The sequence below is a fragment of the Bos grunniens genome, chromosome 18, assembly GCF_055505025.1.
Source record: "Bos grunniens cultivar Pamir isolate PY7600 chromosome 18, Bosgru_T2T1.0, whole genome shotgun sequence".
Lineage (NCBI taxonomy): Eukaryota > Metazoa > Chordata > Mammalia > Artiodactyla > Bovidae > Bos > Bos grunniens.
This window is the reverse complement of record NC_141182.1, coordinates 36,142,155-36,161,659: the sequence shown is the minus strand read 5'-3', so window position 1 is coordinate 36,161,659 and position 19,505 is coordinate 36,142,155. Positions and strand designations below refer to the sequence as shown.

Below are 19,505 nucleotides of genomic sequence, written 5' to 3'. Positions count from 1 at the left end.
GAGAAGTAAGATACCCCTGATGGGGGAAAAAGGCCCAAGCAAAGGTGAGGCAATGGGAAAGCCAGCATCCTAAAAAGATATTGCGCGGCTTGTGGGACCTGCCCACCCTACAAGCTCTGTGGGGCAGAGCTGAGGGGTGGGCAGGATTAAGGCTGTAAGGTCAACTGAGGCCAGGGTCTGGAGGGCATCACATGACATGCTACTTGGACTTCATCTAGTAGGTCATGGGAACGGAACAGAAGTCTTTAATCAGAGAAGGGACGTGATGAGATCTGTGTTCTAGGAAGGTGACCCTGGCACAGATGGGGGAGGAGTCCTGGGAGGCAGCATCGCTTAAGGGCCACTGCAATTGTCTAAGCAACAAAACGGGTGGGCACAGAGAGACTGGGGTTGGGGGAGGGCGGTGGTACGTGTATAAGCAGCTCTCTCAAACACTTACAATCCAAACCCCTGAAGTTATTCCCTGGTTATTCCAGGGAAGTTATTCCCTGAAGTTATTCTTGAGCTGAGCTGTCTAATATCGCTGGAAAAATAAACCTGCTCCTAACCCCAGGCGGCAGGAGCAATAGTAACCCAATATGCTTGTTGATTAGGATGAAGGTCAACGGAATTACTAGGGGGAAATAGAGAGACATATTAAAGTGAAATGACTTGCTTTTATTGTTTTTTCCTTAACAGAAACAATACATGAGATCAACATTTAAAATAATTCTCAAGGATGGTAAAGTGCAGTCCACCAAAACCAATCTTGACTTTTGTTTCCATACAGACATAAATGGAGAGGAGGGACTAACGAGTGGGGAGATCTCAGGAGAAGGAGGAGGAAGGGGAGAATCTGGCCCAGAGGGAGTGGCAGGGCCAGGGGCAGAGGGAGGAGGAAGATGCCCTGGAAGGGAAGCTAATGTGCTGGGCCCAGAGGTGGACTGAGGATGAACCTTGAACTGGAGGCCCAGCCAAGTTTCGTACCTTTCTTAGCTCTGATTTTCTTGTCAAATGGGGGTAAAAACAGCCTCCTGATATGGCACAATGAATGTTATTAACCTGGGTTCAGTGAAAGTGCTGGGTCCGAACCATGGGACCACCAGGGAATTCTCAAAAACTCCCAAGAAATTTCATAAGATGAGGGGTTGTTGCTGCTGATAGCTTTACTGACTACCATTTTCTTTTGGAGTTCTCATTGGCCTCATGTCATCCACAGTGATTCAACTGTTCTTGTTTGAAACCTCTCTCATGGGGTTGTCCAGGATGGGGTGCTCTCACAGCTTCAGGACCCCAGGTCCAGTGGCTCACAGCTTCCTCCATCCCCAGCTTCCAGGAAGTGCCAGGGGTCGATGGGGTGACTTATTCCTCTTCCACCCCACCGCCCACAACTGCCTGGCAGCTCATGAAGTGATATACACAAGGGCCCTGAAGCTATTTCTTTCATGGCCTGTGCTCAGGCCTCACCCCTCAGCTTTTGTTTCTCTCCAGTAAACCACCCATGGGAGGAGAAGAGGGATATGAAGTACAGGATGTGGGTTCCCTTCATGATAAGGGGTCACCACTTCTCCTTCACTCTTCCTCTTCCTTCCTCTCCAGCTGGTGGTGACTTCCCTCTCCCATCTCTAGAAGGAAGCAGAACAGATGCTGAGAAGCTGGCACCAAGGCCCCCTACCTTTCAGGGGCCCCTGGCCTGTAGCCAGCCCAGAACCCTCTCCAGAACTCCACACCTGTAGAACCCTACTGCACCTGAACATTTCCACTTCCACGTCCAATGGGCACCTCAAAGTGCTCAAAAATACAAGCAAGTTCAGAACAAAACTCACCATTGCCCTTCTCTGACCTACTCCTCTGCTCGTCTTCATTTCAGAAAATGGCACCATTATCAACCCAGCTGCCCAGGGCAGAAACCTGAATATCGTGTCCTTAATGCCTTCCTCTTGCTCACTGCCTACATCTGATCAGCCATGGAATCCTTCCAAAGATCCCTGAATTTACCCATTTCTTTTTTCTTTGGCTGTGCCATGCAGGTTGCAGGATCTTAGTTTCCCAACCATGGATCAAATCCCACACCCTTCACAGGGAAAGTGTGGAGTCTGAACTGCTGGACCGCCAGGGAATTCCCTCTACCCACTTCTGTCCACCCCACCCCTCAACCTTTGTCCCAGCCACCTTCACCCCCAATCAGACAACAATAGTGCCTTTTATGCTCGCTGGTTCCTCTTTGCCCACAAATGCACTCTTCTTGTTTCTACCCCTGCTTTGTGCTCCAGAAGCCCGACCTGTCTGTATGGCCAGCACCAGCCCCAGATTCTTGCCTTCTGGCTTCCAGCAAGGAACTCATAAGAGATGGGGCTGGGAGGAGAGTGGTTCAGACTCCCCTCTCCCGTCCCTGCCAGCTGAGGTTTGGCAGTGGCTGCATTCTACAACCTACGGCCACAGCTCCTGTCATGTGGACCCTCTACTGCGGCTCCAGCTCTCACTGGGGCGTGAAAAGTCATTTCCTCCCCTTGTCCTATGTCCCATCAGACCTAAGGGTGGTGATGGCTTCCTATCTGCTAGTCCCAGGGGTGTCCAGCTATCCCATACTGGTGATGGAGCCCAGTGATTCTCAACCAGGGATGACTGTGCCCCTCCCTGGGAACATCTGGCAATCCTAAGAGAGGTTTTTGGTTGTCACAGCTGGGGAAGGGCACCACTGGTTTCTAATGGGGGGAGGCCAGGGATTCGGCTGAACATCTTACAATGCACAGAACAGCCCCCACCTCACCCCTCGACAAAGAACTATCCCTCCCACAAGTCAACAGTGCTGAGCTTAAGAAACCTTGCAACCCTGCCCACCACACTGTGAACAGTACCTGCACCAGCGCTGCACACTTGATCTTTTGAGTTTGTCTCTGTTTCTTGCCAGCATCCTGACTGATACATCGGGTCTCCCCTTTCTCTCTTTCTCCCTTTCCAGTTCATTCTCCACACAGATAGCCTGAGGGCTCTGCCTCGCTGCCTCATTCCTCAATTTCATTTTTTTAAATCTAACTTTTGAGATGGGTAAGGCATTCACCTAGTTTAAAAATAACAGGAGGACTTCCCCGGTGGTCCAGTGGTTAAGACTCTGCACTCCCAAAGAAGGGGGCACGGGTTCAATCCCTGGTTGGGGAACTAAGATCCCATGTGCTTCACTGTGTGGCCAAAAAAATCAAACCAAACCAACCAAACAAAAGACAAACAAAAAAAAATCACACAACACAAAAAAGGTATGAAGTACAACTGTCCCTCCCACTCCTGTCAGCTGTCCAACTAATTAATTCTCAGCGCTCTCCCAGCAGTTAACTAACTACTGTTAGGAGATTCTTTATATTTTTCTAGAGCTTTGCAGTCCAATACGGTGGCTACTAGCCACATGTGGCTATTAGATTTAAATTTAATAATTAAGTTAAAAATTATGTTCCTTGGTCACATTAGCTACAATTCAAGTGTCATCTGTGGCTAGTGGCTGCTGTGTTAGTCACCTGAAATACAGAACATTTTCATCATCAAAAAAAATTCTATTGCACAGGGTTGTACTACAGTTTCTCTCCGCAAATTTACATAAAAAATTCATGTAGTCTCATTTTCCTCATTTTTTTATACAAAAGGTAGCACACATTCCACATTGTTCTCCAACTTGTTTTTTCACTTGACAAGATATCTTATGGATCTTTCCACATTTTTGCATAAAGAGCTTTCTTTTTTTTTTCTTTTTTGTTTTCAGTTGTAGAATATTTCAGTTGTAGAAACCTTCCCTGACTCCACATCAGGTCAGACTAAGATCACCAACCCTGTAATTGCCTGGTTCTTCCTGTCTCCTGGTCTCCAGGCAGTGAACATGACACAGTTTATTTATGCAGTCACTCACTGATGGACTAAGGGCTGTGACCAATCTTTTGCTCTTACAGACAATGCAACAGCAGTGAATGGCCTTGTCCACCTGGAATTTTGCATGTAAACATGTGTCTATTTAGAACACATCCATGAGGGATCATTCTAGAGTATCAATTGGGTCATGCCTCTCCCCTCCTGAGCACACGCTGCTCCTCCTGATCTCCATCTCCAGCCCACAGCAAACTGCAGGTCGGATGTCACCTCTTCCAGGAAGCCTCCCTGACTCCACATCACGTCAGACTAAGATCACCTACCCTGTAATTGCCTGGTTCTTCCTGGTCTCTTCCCTCAGTCTGGAGCTTTATAAGGGATGCACAGGGTGGGGCTGTCTTGTTTTTCCATGTATTTCCAGGGCCTGGCAGTCAGTAGGGTCCAACAAATATTTGTTGAATGATGAGGCAGGTACCAAGTTCTGGCAGTGGTTCTTTCCAGCACTTCATGGGCTCTCGAACCAAGGAGCTAGTGAGGAGAACCCCAGTGAGCAGCTGATTCAGATGGGGAAACTGAGGCACAGAAGTGGCAGGCAGCCTTTGGATCAGCCTCCCTGACTCTAATCTCTTTTTTTCTAGCTCACTTTATAGTTAATAACAACAACAATAGTATTAACATTAACTATAAGGTTAATACTTACCAAGTATTTCTATGTGCTAAATGCTGTTTTAAGTGTGTTACATGAATTAACTTATTTGATTGTTGCAGCAACTCTGTGAGGTAGGTACCCCCATCATCCCCATCTTACAGGTAGAGAAACTGATAACTTGTCACAAATGGCAGAGAATGACTTGAACTCAGGCTCTGGGGCTTCAGAGCTCACACTCTTATGCACTCTGTTGAGCTATCTACTAGTCTCGGCAGCTTCTCCCTTACCCAAAGTTCACTGTGGCTCTTCATCAACACTCAAACCCAGAGCTTCTTCTCTTGTCATCCCCATCCCTCCCAGCTTGACTTAGTTTATTTTCTACTTCATTGGGTTCTCCCAGAACAAGATCCTGAGACCTGAGCCAGACTGGGCTCTCCTAGACATTTCTCTCTATGCCTCAGTTTTCTCATCTGTACAAGTCAATGGCAAAGGAAAGCATGGCCCTCTCCTTTCTTTTAGCCTCTTCATCCAACTCCCATGTATCCTTTAAGGACAATTTAAAGAGCCTCTTCCTTCAGGAAGTCTTCTCAGATTTCTCCAGCCCCTAAAGTTCCCTCCCACTCTTCCCTGAACATAGGCAACTATTAATGCTCAGATTAGCACTTAATTCTTCTTTTATATTCTGGATTGTAAATTCCCCCCCATGCCCTCCTCAACAAAGAAAGTGTTACTCTTTGAAAGAACATATAAGATAAAAAGCAGAGCGTGGATTTCAATTTTGGAGCTTTATTCTTTGAAGTACCACCTTCCTGCACATGTGTACGCTTGCATACATGTTTACGGCATACCCGAGTTCCACCTTCGCTAATCCTTACTTAATACTGTTTTTTAAAATGGACTCACTATTTAAAACTTAGAAAAACTTATTTTAAATGAAAAACTAACAATGTTGTAAATGAAAAACCAGCATCCTTTGCCATAACTAAGGTGAAAATAAATACAATGATGATGGAACAGTGTCATTAATTTCTAGGCCTTGCTTCTCTGGTTAAGAGAGAGAACCATAAAGATTAAAGTCACTGAAGACTTGCTAAGCACAAAAAAGAGGACTCTTTCCTTGACCCAAGCAGAAAAAAGATTGAAAGAAAACTGAAAACGGAATGACTTTCTCTGTGTATGATTCAGGATCACATTAGACTTTAATACCTTGCTCACACATCACCCAACACCCTCTCACATCCCACACAGGCCTGAAGCCTACACTCTGGGAGTTGGTCAGAACAGACAGAACCAGCACCATCTTTCATTTCCACCTCTCTCTAGCCTCAGTCTGTAGGATGGTATGAACATAAGCACCCCAAGACTGCTGCAGGGTTAAATGAGATTAAAAAAAAAAAAGGCAATGTTACAAGTGGCATCCCTGGATTCTCTCAGCTCTGCTGCTTACCATCTGGGCATGACCATGGGTGACTTACCTTGCCTCCCTGGGCCTCAGCTTCCTCACTTCCAAAAGGGAAATTATAGAGGACTTCTTGGGTGGTCCAGTGGTCATGATTCCACACTTCCAGTGCAGGGGGCATGGGTTCCATCCCTGGTCAGAGAACTAAGATCCTGCCTGCCACATGGTCGGGGAGGTAGTTTATAAAACCTTCCTTGAGGACTGTAAAGCACCTTTATTCCTTTATTTGACAAACATTTATTGAATACCTACAATGTTCCAGGAACTATTCCATGGACTGGAGATGTAGCATGAAAAAAAGAAATAAAAATCCCTGTTCTCATGGAGCTTATATTAAATGGGGGTTTGGGAGGGCAGAGGACAGATGGATAAAATATATTTTCTCTGTCCAGGGGATTCTCTGGTCAAGAATACTGGAGTGGGCAGCCATTCTCCTTTCCAGGGAATTTTCCCAACCCAGGTCTCCTGCATTGCAGGCAGATTCCTTACCATCTGAGCCACCAGGGAAGCCCCATAGTTCGGTACAGTGAGAAGTAATAAATACTATGGAAAAATAAGGTGTAGTGGGTGGGGGCAGGGTTGTACTTCTGAAGTGGGACAGAATTTCTGACCAGTGGACATTTGGGTGATGCCTGAAGGAGGTGAGGAGCCATGATACCTGGGGTGAGGGGCATGCCAGGCAGAGGGCACAGCAAGTGCAAAAGCCCCAAGGTGGGAACCAGCCTGCACAATCCTGAGAAGAACAGGAGGCTGACTAGCCAGAGCAGTGGTGAGGGGACAGCAGTGGGAGGAGAGGTCCCGGGGCTATGGGGTCAGATCCTGCAGAGCCTGCTGGGTCATTTTAAACTCTGGTTTTGATTTGCAGTGAAATGTCAGTCAGGGTATCATCTTACACATAGTACATGTACATAACTCACAGCCGCTCTAAAAGTAGTAATTCCCGAAATTACTTAGTATTGCCTCACCGGAAGCCCTGGGTTGTCAGGCTCCAGGGTACAACAGGCCTGCCCTCCACTGCCCTGTTGGCTGGCCCTGGTTTACTGGAAGGCAGTGGGACGGGAATGGATGGAAGTGAGCCCAGGCATTCCTGACCCACCCATCCCCTCTCAGATTCCTCTCCAGGCCCGTCACACCCCTGCCGCGTGCTGGGCAGTGGGCACAGGAATGCTGAGGCAGCTGAGGGCTGGACTCCACCCGGCCTTGAAGAAGGTCTAACAACAAGCAGCAACAACAGTGGTGGTGGCGGTTACCAGTTATTGAGCCCCAACTGCCTGTCTGGCAGAGCACTGAGTGCTTTTCACATATCGCCTCACACTGGCCTGCTGTTAGCCCTTGGAGAGAGGTGTGGTCTGGGGGGAAAGGAGGCTGGTGAGCCACACCCTCGCCTCTGTGATCTCTAGGGGCTCTATTCTTCACTAGGGCTTTGTGCCCCCAGACCCGGGGCTTCTTTGTGACAGCTCCTTTCCCTCAGTTCAGGGGCCCCCGACAGAGAAGAATCTTGCTGCTCCAGCCTGCCAACTCTGCAGCTGCCCACAGGCCTGGACAGGTCCAGGCCGCCTTCTTGGTGGCTGAGAATGGAGCAGAGGAGGAATCAGGTTTCGCCGACTCTGGGATGGAGGCGAGGCTGCTGAGTCGGCTTTTCCAGGGCTGCTGGGATCAGGCCTTGCCTTCATCTCAGCTTGCAGGCTGGGTGTGGAGGTGGCGGCTCAGGACTGGGCACTTGGGCCCCACTTCGTATCCTTCCAATCTCATCTCCCACTGCGTTCTGGCTCCTCCCTCTGCTCCAGCAGCCTCCCTGAGGGACTCAGCTGAAGTTCCCCTAGCACTCCGGCCTCAGGGCTTTAGCATTCGCAACTTTTCCTAGACATAGCTGCATACTTGTTCCCCAGTATTCTTCATTCTTTGCTCAGATGACCCCTTCTCCGCAAGGCCTTTTCTGACTACTAGAATCAAACACTCATTCCAGCCCCTTATTTCCTACACCCATCATAGGGAGTTGGTGATGGACAGGGAAGCCTGGCATGCTGCAATCCATGGGGTTGCAAAGAGTCGGACACGACTGAGCAACTGAACTGAACTGATCCTAGCTTTACTTTCCTCTATAGCCTCACCTTTCACTGTTCTATTTTACTGATTCATCTTGTTTACAGTCTGTCTCCCACTGAATGTCAGCAGGATGGCCCTTGGGCTGGGCAGGAAGGCCCTGCTCTGGGCCTCCCTGCCCTTCCTAAGGAGCTATGGAGCTGTGACTCCTAGAACCTGTCTCCCACTCTGCCCAGCACAAATGGTCCCAGGCCCTCCCCACACCTGTCCTGAGGGAAGCCAGCACAGCCCGGGTGTACTCCCAGGCCCAAGGTCAGTGGAAGGCTACTCTAGATCAGTAGACTGAGCTTGGACAGGTGGGCTGGGGAATACACACACACACACACACACACACACACACACACACACACACACGTGTGCACAAGGACCCTCATGGTATAGGATGGAGCCTGGGATGAGGAGAGTGGCAAGCTGACTGCCACTCCTGGGCTGGGGGCTAACTCTGCCCACCTAGTACCCTACGTGTCTGGGAATCCAGATTAAAACCTGGTCTTCCAGATAGCTATGAAGACATGCTTGTCCATGTAGGAAGAGAGGATCTTTTATTTAACAGTTTATGACCTCAACTTATATGGTATGTGGATCCTCAGTTCAGTTCAGTTCAATTGTTCAGTCGTATCCAACTCTTTGTGACCCCATGGACTGCAGCACGCCAGGCCTCACTGTCCATCACCAACTCCTGGTGTTTACTCAAACTCATGTCCATTGAGTTGGTGATGCTATCCAACTATCTTATCCTCTGTCATCCCCTTCTCCTCCCACCTTCAATCTTTCCCAGCCTCAGGGTCTTTTCAAATGTGGACCCTACACACATTTTTTTCCCCAGTGCCACTCCCTGCCCCATATATTAGGACTGGACTCTTTCATTTTCTGCATTTCTGTATTCCCTGCAACCTAGAACAGGTTGCACAGCCTGGCACAGAACACACATTCAATAAATAGTTGTTAAATTAATGAATAAAAAAGCTCTGGGGTGATGTCCCACATGCCCCAGAAGCAGTTGGAAATTTCTGTGTCAGGACTTTAGAGTCTCAGGATCAGGTATGGCCAGCTGTGTCATGGCGGGAGCAGGAGGGGAGGCTATTCCATATCTGAAGGGTCTCCTCCACTGCCTGCCTGTGCTCATACTCCCAACGAAGCTGAAAATTTTTTTCTTATTAGTTAAAAAAAGCGCCTGTAATACTAGGGAATCAAGAAGACCACTTCCTGGCTCTGTATATTTGTTAATATCTCTGATGCTCAATTTTTCAAAAAAGAAAACCCCACACATGGTTGCTGGTGTCAGAATGTACATAACTGACTACACGCATGTGAAGGGCCTGGCCAGTCATCGCCCGATAAACATGACTGCCACCACCACTCTCATCATCACTATCACCATCACAGTGTCCAAGGCAGTTCCTGCCACATGGCAGCCAGTGTGACTGTTCCACCCCCAGTTCCCTCTCAGTGACCAGGTTGAGTGGCGCTGGCCATGCTGTGGTTTGAGTGAATGGTGCCCTCTGCTGGCTTCATAGAGGAAGTGCCTCCAGGGAAGTAACAGCTATGGAAGGGCAGTCTCCATCCAAGGTTTGAGTGTGGAGGTAACTGGCCCTGCCAGTAACTCAACTACCACCACTGTAGTGATGAGAACAACACCTACTCCAGTGCCAGAAACCCTTCTAAGCACTTTCCAGATATTAACTCACTCCTACATCTTCCAGTCGATAAAAAGTGAGGCACAGAAAGTTTAAGTGATTAACCTAAGGGGTCACTCCTAGAGGTGCTGGGATTTGAACCTGTGCCTTGAATCATGCCTCCCTGATGGGAGTACTTTAGTGGAAGGTGAGAGGTAGGCTCTGCCTTTAGCTACAAGGCATGGGGTGAATCTGGAACTGAACACGCAGGGTGTGGGCTGCCCGAGAAGCTTCCCAGGGTGACCACCCCACCCTTTCAATGACAGGACTGTTGCCTGGCTGACCTCAGGGCCCCTTCCTTACTGGCCAGCCCTCAGCATTTCCCTACCTGGGTCTTCTTGCTGCATCCCTGTGTGGGCTTGTGGTTAGGAAGGTCCATGTCTAGGACCATAGGAAGCCAGGAATTCGAGGCCTCGGCTACTTGCCAACCTTCCAGGGATGACAGCCATCCCTTTGGGCCCCTCCAGGCCTGGGGCAAAGCCTGCCTGGTGATACAGGTCCTATCAGCAGCCTTTCTGGGAGGGAAAAAAAAGATGGTCAGGTGCCAGGGAAAAGGCACGGTGAGAAGTGAGTCTTGGGCTCTGTCCGTCTGAGCTCCACTGGAGGGATCTTGGGGAGTGCCTGGTTTCGGAACCTCTATCTTTTCCCATCTGAAAAATGACGGGCAGATTTTAACAATGCTCTGCATTTGGGTTCTTAAGGAGAAGCATTGGGAGGACAAGGCCAAAGGCCAGTCTCCAAGCAAACTGATCCCTTCTTCCCATGGTTTTATCTTTTTTTTGGTTAGACTAGGGTTTTGCAACTTCGGCTTTAAGTCTGGAGGGGAAATCATTTAACAGAATGAGCCTGAGGAGTCCTTTCAGCACCAACCCATCATCCTGGACCTTCACTCAGAATCAGGCAGCCTTGATCCCAACCAGGACCATGGGCCCCCCTCACTTCTCTGCAGGTGTTGGAGGACTGGTGTTGAGGCGTCTGCAGAGATGGATGTTCCAGGGAATTTATTTTAACACTGTTACGGGCAAAAAACAATCACTAGTGCCCATGGGTGGCAGTGAGACTCAGTCAGTTCAGTTCAGCTGCACAGTTGTGTCTGACTCTTGGCAACCCCATGGACTCCAGCACACCAGACCTCCCTGTCCATAAATCCATGCTAACATGAAACTTCCCTGGTGGTGTCCAGTGGTTAAGACTCTGTGCTTCCACTGCAGGGGGCCCAGGTTCAACCCCTGGCTGGGGAACTAAGATCTCACATGCTGCATGGCATGGCTAAACAAACAAAAAAATACCATGCTAACTCATCCATGATGAGTTAGATGTGTTGGAGACAAGAAGGCAATGTCTCATTGCACATCCTGTTAGAAAAGATACAATGCAAAATGTGCTTGTAGTGGATTGGATTGTGTAGTGGATTGGAGGGTGGGGGGAGTAAAGGATGGAAGGATGCATGCTCTACTGTTGCACATCAAAATGTGAAGGATTAACATTCAGTGTGTGCAAAGGCCAACATTCAAGTAGTCCCCACTGGTTTGGCTGGCCACACTGGTTATCTACAGCTAGCATTCACTGAGTGGTTGGCCCTGGTGAGTCACTAGCTGCAAATATTCTGACTTATTACAGGTCCTAAAGACCAGAGTCCATTTTGCAGAAGAGACACAGGTCCCAAGTGAGAGGGTGACATAACATCCATCCCCATCACAGAGCCCAGGATCCTTCTTTCCAGATCACTCAGAGGCTGCAGGGCAGTTCCATTGCCAAGGGAATCCAGATCTACTGCAGAGAGCAGGCTTGGCTAGGAAAGGTTGATTTTGCTCCTTCACTCCCTCTCCAAAAAATCTCAGAGGAGGAAGGCCAGCCTGGACAGTGGCTGCTTGGTTTTATTATTAGACTCAGCAAAGATACAGGGTTTCAGGCTTTATTCAGGCTTCTCAGAGAGGAGTTTAAGATAATGGGCAGCAGGTGTTTGCTAGTTGAGACACTTAATCCTTCCCACAAAACCTTATCAGCAAGAGCTGCAGGGCCCTGGTAGGGGGGACGCTGAGGTTGAGGGAGTCAGAGGCTGCAGCTCCAGGGAGAGACAGGAGGCAGCCAGGAGTGTGGGCTGAGGCACTGTGGACCTAGGGTGCGTGAGACACTTTCTTATCAGACTTTGTTCCCTTTAAACTTCCCCATCCAGAGTCTGAGGCTTCAGGACACCCACAGCTTCACCCTTCAGGGTCAACTCAGTCACTCAGTTGTGTCTGACTCTGTGACCCCATGGACTGCAGCACGCCAGGCTCCCCTGTCCTTCACCAACTCCCGGACCTTGCTCAAACTCATGCCCATCGAAGCAGTGATGCCATCCAACCATCTCACCCTCTGTCATCCCCTTCTCCTCCTGCCTTCAATCTTTAGGACTCTTCAGAGTCTCAATCTTAAATTGCGTGGGCATCAGAATCACCTGGAAGGCTTGTCAGATGAGACTGTAGGGTCCCGCTTGCTTGCAGTTGCTGGTTCGGCAGTGGTGTTGAGGCTGCTGGTCCAGGGACAGCCCCCTGGAGTACCATTTCTTTACAGAATCAGTCATTCTCTCGCAGGAAGGAGACATCTATTTCCACTTCAGTGATCTTCGCGGCTGCACTTCAGATTCTTTTCTTCTAGTTCATTGTAAAGATAAATTTAAAACTTTGCTTTAACAAGGGCACATGTGGAATTCCTGCTGCCTCTTCATCCTGCCATCTGTGCCCTGTTGTTGCCAGGAATGTTCTAATTTCATTGACATCCTGGGTGAGTTCTCTAATTTTCTGGCTTGATTCTGGTGACAAACAGGTGTCATTTAACAAAAAAATAAAATGAGGCCATTCTTAAAATGAGGAAGATTCCCTCAGCGGGTGATTGTGAGGATTTGTTGAAAGGAAATAATTGGAAGTTAAGTGCTGTCTGGATCTAAAAAGTATTGACTAAACAGTGGCTGTTATCAATGAACACGGATAGCACCTGCTATGTGCTGGATATGAATTCACTTCATCTCCATGGAAACTCCCAATTTTACAAATGAAAAACCTGAGGCAGGTAGAGGTTAAGCAACTTGCTAGGAAGTAGCAGAGCTGGACCCCACCCTCCCCCACCCCTGCCACCCTGCAAACATCCTGCCTTTCAACAAAGAGCCCACAGCACAAAGAGGAAATCTCCCCATACTGCTGGTCCAGAAAAGAGGAAATCTCCCAGTACTGCAGTTGTGGTGCGGCTCGGTCAGGAGTAAGGAAGTTAATGGTTCTCACACAGGGACAGCAGCTCTCATCTGTAGGTCGGCGAGCTGACGTCTGCCTCCTCCCAGGTCTGTAAACACATCCTGAGCTTCCACTACTATCAGGAGGAAGCTGGGGTGAAGCCCACAGGGATAAAAGCACAACTCCACACAACCGCAAGTTCTAGAAAACCACTGAATTGTACACTTTACATGAGCGAATATGATATGTGAATTATACGTCAACAAAACTATTAAAAAACCCCCAAAACTTCACTCCCCTGCCACCTCTGGGAAAAAGTTCCTTTAATAAAAAAGTTCTAGTACATTTACAGGATTGTCATCACTCTTCATCTACAGCACTCGATAGGGAAAATAAAAAATAAAGGACCACCTAGACGTGCTCAGTATAAAAATGCAGTTATCCAATCAAACAGGAGGCCTGGGGGCCAAGAGACCACAGAGAAATGCGTGAGGGCACGCCTGGGCTTCTGGAGCGCTCCAGGGGGTGGTTGAGGACCTGCCCCTCACTTTCTGAAAACAGCATTAAAAAAAAAAAAACGCAGATTGTGGTAAGAGGCCTCTTACTAAGGAGAAGGGTCCATCTCTTTTTTTTGCTCATGAAGAGCAAAAGCCATCATGGGAAAGTCAGAGTCAGTCAAGACCCAGGACCCAGCGCTGAGCATTTTATGGTAGCGAGGAGACTCCCAGAAATTGGGCAGCCCTGGTTTAGGCTAAGAGGTGCTCACTGTTGAAATCAAACTGCCCACGTTCCTCCATTCTGAAAGGCATAGAGACCTGCCCCTTTGAGATCAGTTTCGAGGCCTCTTCCCTCCAAGTTGCTAAGGCCAATTCTCAACAAGCTGCAAAATCCTTGGCCAACGTGGGGATAGTGACCCCTTGGAGACGCTGCTGCAGCCCGGCGTTTAGGGAGTCCTAGTCATCCTGGCCCCCGCCGTACATGTCCGCCAGCTTCTTGAAGCGGCTGCCCCACTCATTCAGATAGTTGTAGTCTTGGTCCTGGTCAGAGGTTGAGGAGGTGAGTGAGCTCAGAGAGGCGGCATCGGAGCCACTGCCCTCATAGTCGAACACCAACAGGGAGTCGTAGGGCGGGGCCGTGGGGTCTGTGTTGGCCGCCTTCAGGTTCTGGGGGATGGAGAGCAGGGTGTTAGGCGCTGCGGGACTAGACACTGGGCAGCTGCGAGAGCTCAGAAAAGTGAACTCATCTGGCTGAGCCTGCGTTTCCTCATCTGTGAAGCCCTGTCTCCCCTCCCTTAAGGTTTTGAAGGTTGAACACGAAATGCACATAAATCCTTAGCACAGGGCCCAGCTGAGAGCGAGTGCTCAGCGCCACAGGCCAGCGGATCAGGGTGGGGACTCTGAAGTCAGACTTCACACACGAGTGTGTAGACCTGGGCAAGCCTCTTAAAGTCTCCATGCCTTTGTTTCCCTCATCTCAAAAATGCATGCTAAGTAGCTTCAGTTGTGTCTGACTCTTTGCAACCCCATGAACTATAGGCTGCCAGGCTCCTCTGTCTATGGGATTCTCCAGGCAAGAATACTGGAGTGGAGTGCCATGCCCTCCTCCAGGGGATCTTCTCGACTCAGGGATCGAACTCACGTCTCTTTATGTCTCCTGCAGTGCCACCTTGGAAGCCCCCCCATCTCAAAAATGGGGAGACTTCATATAGTTTCAGAGGAAGAAATGAATGTATATAAATATAAAAGTGCATATTAGAGTTACAGGGGACCATAACAGAATTCCTCCTTTGCAGAGCTGACATGGCGAGGCATTAAACGAGACAGTTATTTGCAAACTACCCAACACAAATATTCTGAAAACTGTCTTCACTCAACTGGAGAGAAGATCTCCTGGCCTTTGGCTCCAAGGCAAAGATGCCCTGAGCAACATTCCCCAGACGCCTTTGTTTCTGTACAGGATTCTCAAATGTGCTTAACGCTAAAGAACGGAGTCTCGCTAGTTCGAGAAAGCAAGGTAAGCAGGGTTCAGGCCAAAGTAAGGTATCCTGACCACTCACTGAGCCCTGTGCCTACTGCTGCTTTCTCCAACCTCCCAAATCCATCCATCCTTCCCTTCTTCCTCTTCTGCTCCCTCCTCCTTCCCTCCCTCTTATTAAAAACCTCCTTTTACTGACTACTTTCATGGTACCAGCCTATGCTAGCCTCACATCATTATCTCCTATGTACATTTTATTTCTTATATATATATATATATATCCTGTATCTTTTATTTCTTGGGGAACTAAAGAAACATCAGAGCTTATGAATTCCCTGGTGATCCAGTGGCTAGGACTCTGCGATTCCACTTCAGGGTGCACAGGTTCCATCCCTGGTTGGGGAACTAAGATCCTGCATGCTGTGGAGCATGGCCAAAAAAAAAAAAAAAAAATCAGAGCCTAAAAAAAAAAAAAAAGAATATCTGGGTCCAAGTCACTGATATTTTTAAAATTCCTTAGATAAATCAAGTATGTGCCCAGAATTGAGAATATGGGGGACACTTAGCAGCAAGAGCTGTCATTACCTAATTAATACAGGATAGGTGCCAGGCCAGTGGTTCCCAAACTTAAATTACTGCGGAATCTTTTAATTAATTAATTTATTTTTTAATTGAAGGATAATTGCTTTACAGAATTTTGTTGTTTTCTGTCAAAGCTCAACATGAATCAGCCATAGGTATACATATATCCCCTCCCTCCCATCTCCCTCCCCATCCCATCCCACCCCTCTAGGTTGATACAGAGCCCGGTTTCCGGAGAGAGTAACAAGGAAACTTACATTACCATATGTAAAACAGATACCCAAGGGGAATTACCTGGGAATCTTTAAAAAAAATATTCTGAAGTCTAGCCCACATGCAGATCAATTAAATCACAGTCCAGTGGGTGGGGTGGGTGGGGTTGGGGGGTAGTCAGAGGCTTCAGTGTTTGAAGTTCCCCAAGAGATTCCCTGAGCCAGCACTGCTCGGTCCTTACTCATCCAGTCCTTAAACCAACCTATCCCAGAGGCCCCCAACTTTGCTCCACGATGCAATCACCTGAGATCTTTACAAATTCAAACCCAGGGAGTCTGGCTCCCGAGTTTTCTCCTAACAACCACTATATGTGTTGAATAAAGAAATAATTCCTAATCAAAAATCCTGTCAAACCAGAGATCACCTGGAAAAGTCAAGAGCCTTGACTCCGAATTCATCTAGACTGCAACAGAGCCTGCTCTTCCTCATTGGTTTTTATTGATCAAATTGTTCATCTGTGCCAGACCCAGTCCTCTCTTACTTTTGTTCAATGATAAATGAAAGTGAAAGTGTTAGTCACTCAGTCATGTCTGACTCTTTGTGACTCCATGGACTGTAGCCCGCTAGGTTCCTCTGTTCATGGAATCCTCCAGGCAAGAATACTGGAGTGGGTTGCCATTTCCTCCACCAGAGGATCTTCCCACTCCAGGAATCGAACTCAGGTCTCTAGCAATGCAAGCAGATTCTTTACCATGTGAGCCACCAGGGAAGATGATAAACATCAACAAATTAAAAGAAAAGAAAGAATTCCTGACCTATTCTTTAACCACTTCAAAACTTTGGGTTTAATGGAGGAGGAAACAGGAGGCCCAGAAGTTGCTATATATGCCAGAGGTCACACAGCTAGCTTGTTGGTGACAGACCCAGGATTTGAACCCACAGCCAAGACTCCAAGCCTGTGCTCTTTCTCTCAAGCTGCTGGTGCTTGAACGAAGGACTGCCCTAGGCTGGGCCCCCATGCCTCACCTCAATGATGAAGTTGCCAATTTCATCTGGGTTGGCTGGCCGAGGACGGTACATGGGTGTGGGGATGAAGGATGGTGCCACATCGTTGCGGAGAACCACCTCAGGCCGGGCCTCCAGACCCCGGTGGAGCTGGGTGATGTCATAGTCCTTCAGGAAAGTGAAGGAGAACATGGGATGGAGAAGAACCCTCCCACTCCCCCCATTTACATCTCATCCCACTTCTGTGCCGCTTGGATGTTTTGGTTCAAGAGTAGGTCTTAGAAGACAATGTCAGAGATCTCTGAAAGCCCTAGATTCCACACCCCCTCCTCTCAGATTAAGCACAGGCTCAAGGTTGGGCTGGCTGGGGTCAGAGACTGGAGCAGTGGACGAGGCACCCTCTCAGAAGACTGACACTTCAGGCCAGGGTCTGGGCGACACAGCTAACATGGTCAGTTGGTTGACCCAACCATCCCTGCCAGGGGCCATGGGGGCACCGCCCCCCATGCCCTACCTGGTCCTCCTCGCCACCCCCCTCTTCGCCGTAGTAGAAGACGTTGTCACGGGTGTCATCTTCTGGGAGGAGAAGGGGCTCCTTGATCTTCCGTTTCTTTCTCACCAAGAACAGGAGCACCAGCAGAAGGACTGCAAGAGTTGGGGAGTGTGAATATTCACCCCCAAGCTCTTGAAGTCCCATGTAATTTTTGATCCCTCCACTCAGTAGCCAGAGCTTTACACACTTCAGTGGCCCTGTGCACCTAGGAAAACCCTCACCTCCTCATCAAGGCTACAGGACTGGCCCTGACCCGTTTCCAACCCTCCCTCTCTGCCCAGGTCTAGAAACATTGGCCTCCTCAGGGCTCCTCGAATATACCCAGCAGTCTCCCACTTCAGAACCTTCATCCTGGCTCTTTTCTCACCTGGAACACTCTCCATGCATACACATGGCTCTCACCTTCCTGCTCTCACTTCCTCCTACTGGTATTCTGACTTCATTCCCCTACCTGTAATTCTCTATCATTTTACTGTTAGTCTTCCCATATTGATGTACTGGTCCTTATGGAAATCCTCCTTTGTGGGATGGGGATCTCCCAGTACATGTTTGTTTGTTTGTTTGTTTTTGGCTGTACCATATGGCTTATGGCGGCAGTCCCCAACCTTTTTTGGCACCAGTTTTACCGCTACTTTCTTCTTTGTGGAAGACAAATCTTCCACAGATGGAGGTGGGGAATGGTTTCAGGATGCTTCAAGTGCACTACTTTTATTGTGCACTTTATTTCTATTATTATGATCAGCTGCACCTCATCAGATCATCAGGCATTTGACCCTGGAGTTTGGGGGCCCCTGGCTTCCTGGATCTTAGTTCCTTGACCAGGGATTGAACCTGGGCCCATGGCAGTAAATGCACCCAGTCCTGACCACTGGACTGCCAGAGAATTTCCAGATGTTACTTTTCAATATGACTTTTTCAGTCACGAGGTATCCCATAATAGCCAGAGACTTTAAGTTCAAAACAAGACAATGCAACTTTGATGTGGTACAGTAATCTGAATTTAGGTGCAAACACTATTTTGGAATTTTAAGATAGAGACTGGGTTTCAGTGATATGATCTAAAAGGCTGGAGGTCTATTTGGACACAATGGGGACTGGCTTATTAGTGCCCAGCTGCTGCCCCTAACTGTTGTGACTACCCCCAGTTAATTCCACATGAGGAGGGCAGTTCTGGCCCTCTCTGTGGCTGTTTAATGGGGGAGGATACAGCCATTGCTCAGCTTTATCCCCCTTTTTCTGCTGAGCCTGCTGAGGGAACCATTGTCCTCTCTAGCCAGACAAAACTGATGGAGCCATCTTTGGGAGTCCCTGGGTTCTCAGGATGCACACCCTGTGTGGGTCAGACTATGGCCTTTCCCTCCCCTTTCCTCCCCATTGGCTTAGGGAAAGGCAGGAGGCAACCTGGACTGCCTACCTGCACCCAAAGCCTGTGTTCGGCTGCCTACTGTTACCTCCATTTGGACTTTTCCCATGGTCCTTCCCAAACTGGTTAATGGAAACTCCGTGTTTCTACTTGTTCAGGCCTTGAAGTCATAGATGGCTCTTTTTCTCCTCTGAATCTTAATTGATTCTACCTTGAAATATGACCAGCTCTCACCACCTCTAATGCCACCCTGGATCGGAGCCACAACTCCCCCCTCACCCCCAAATTATGGTAGTGGCAGCCCTCTACAGTCTGTTCAGGAGGAATCCTATGTGATCCTATGTGATCATAGGAATCCTATGTGATCCTATGTGATCCTATGTGATCAAGTCAGATCACATTGCTCCTCTGCTCCAAACCTGATGACTTCCCATTTCACCCAGAGTCCTGACAATAACCCACAATGCCCAATGCAATGCTCCGCCACAGCCATCACCTCTCTTCTCCCTCTTGCTTTTTCCACAACAGTCATTGCTGTTTCTACACAAAGCACAGAGCCACCTCAGGACCTTTGTACTGGCTGTTCCCTGGATATCTGCATGATCTGCTTCCTCAACTCATTCAGGTCTTTACTCAAATGCCCCCTTCTCAGTAAGCCTGTTCTTGCTGATCCTACATAAAATGCCAGATCTCCTCCTCTCACTTTCTTTTTTAATCCATAGCAACACCCATTTCTCTGCTGGCTTATTTGCTATCTGCTCTCTGCACTGCAAAGTAAGCTCCATGAAGGCAGGGGCTGGTCTGTTTTTTTTTTTTTTTTTTTAATTAATTGGAGGCTAATTACTTTATAATATTGTGGTAGTTTTTGCCATACATTCATATGAATCA

The 19,505-nt window shown here is 48.4% G+C and overlaps 1 protein-coding gene across 12 annotated transcripts in view; it reads right to left on the bottom strand.

Annotated features, from left to right (window-relative positions):
- Positions 1–19,505, bottom strand: part of CDH3 (cadherin 3) — a 156,555-nt gene that overhangs the window by 10,578 nt on the left and 126,472 nt on the right. For 7 of the 12 annotated variants that reach the window (XM_086351453.1, XM_086351455.1, XM_086351456.1 and 4 more), the window contains 3 exons: positions 17,216–17,346; positions 16,723–16,869; positions 13,234–14,090 (listed from right to left, as the gene is read on the bottom strand). In XM_086351453.1, the coding sequence (XP_086207579.1) occupies positions 13,881–14,090; positions 16,723–16,869; positions 17,216–17,346 (488 nt within the window). In that variant the 3' untranslated portion in view covers positions 13,234–13,880. Of the gene's footprint in view, positions 1–13,126; positions 14,091–16,722; positions 16,870–17,215; positions 17,347–19,505 lie in introns of those variants that run through there. The other 5 variants (XM_086351452.1, XM_086351450.1, XM_086351451.1 and 2 more) reach the window with 2 other exon arrangements.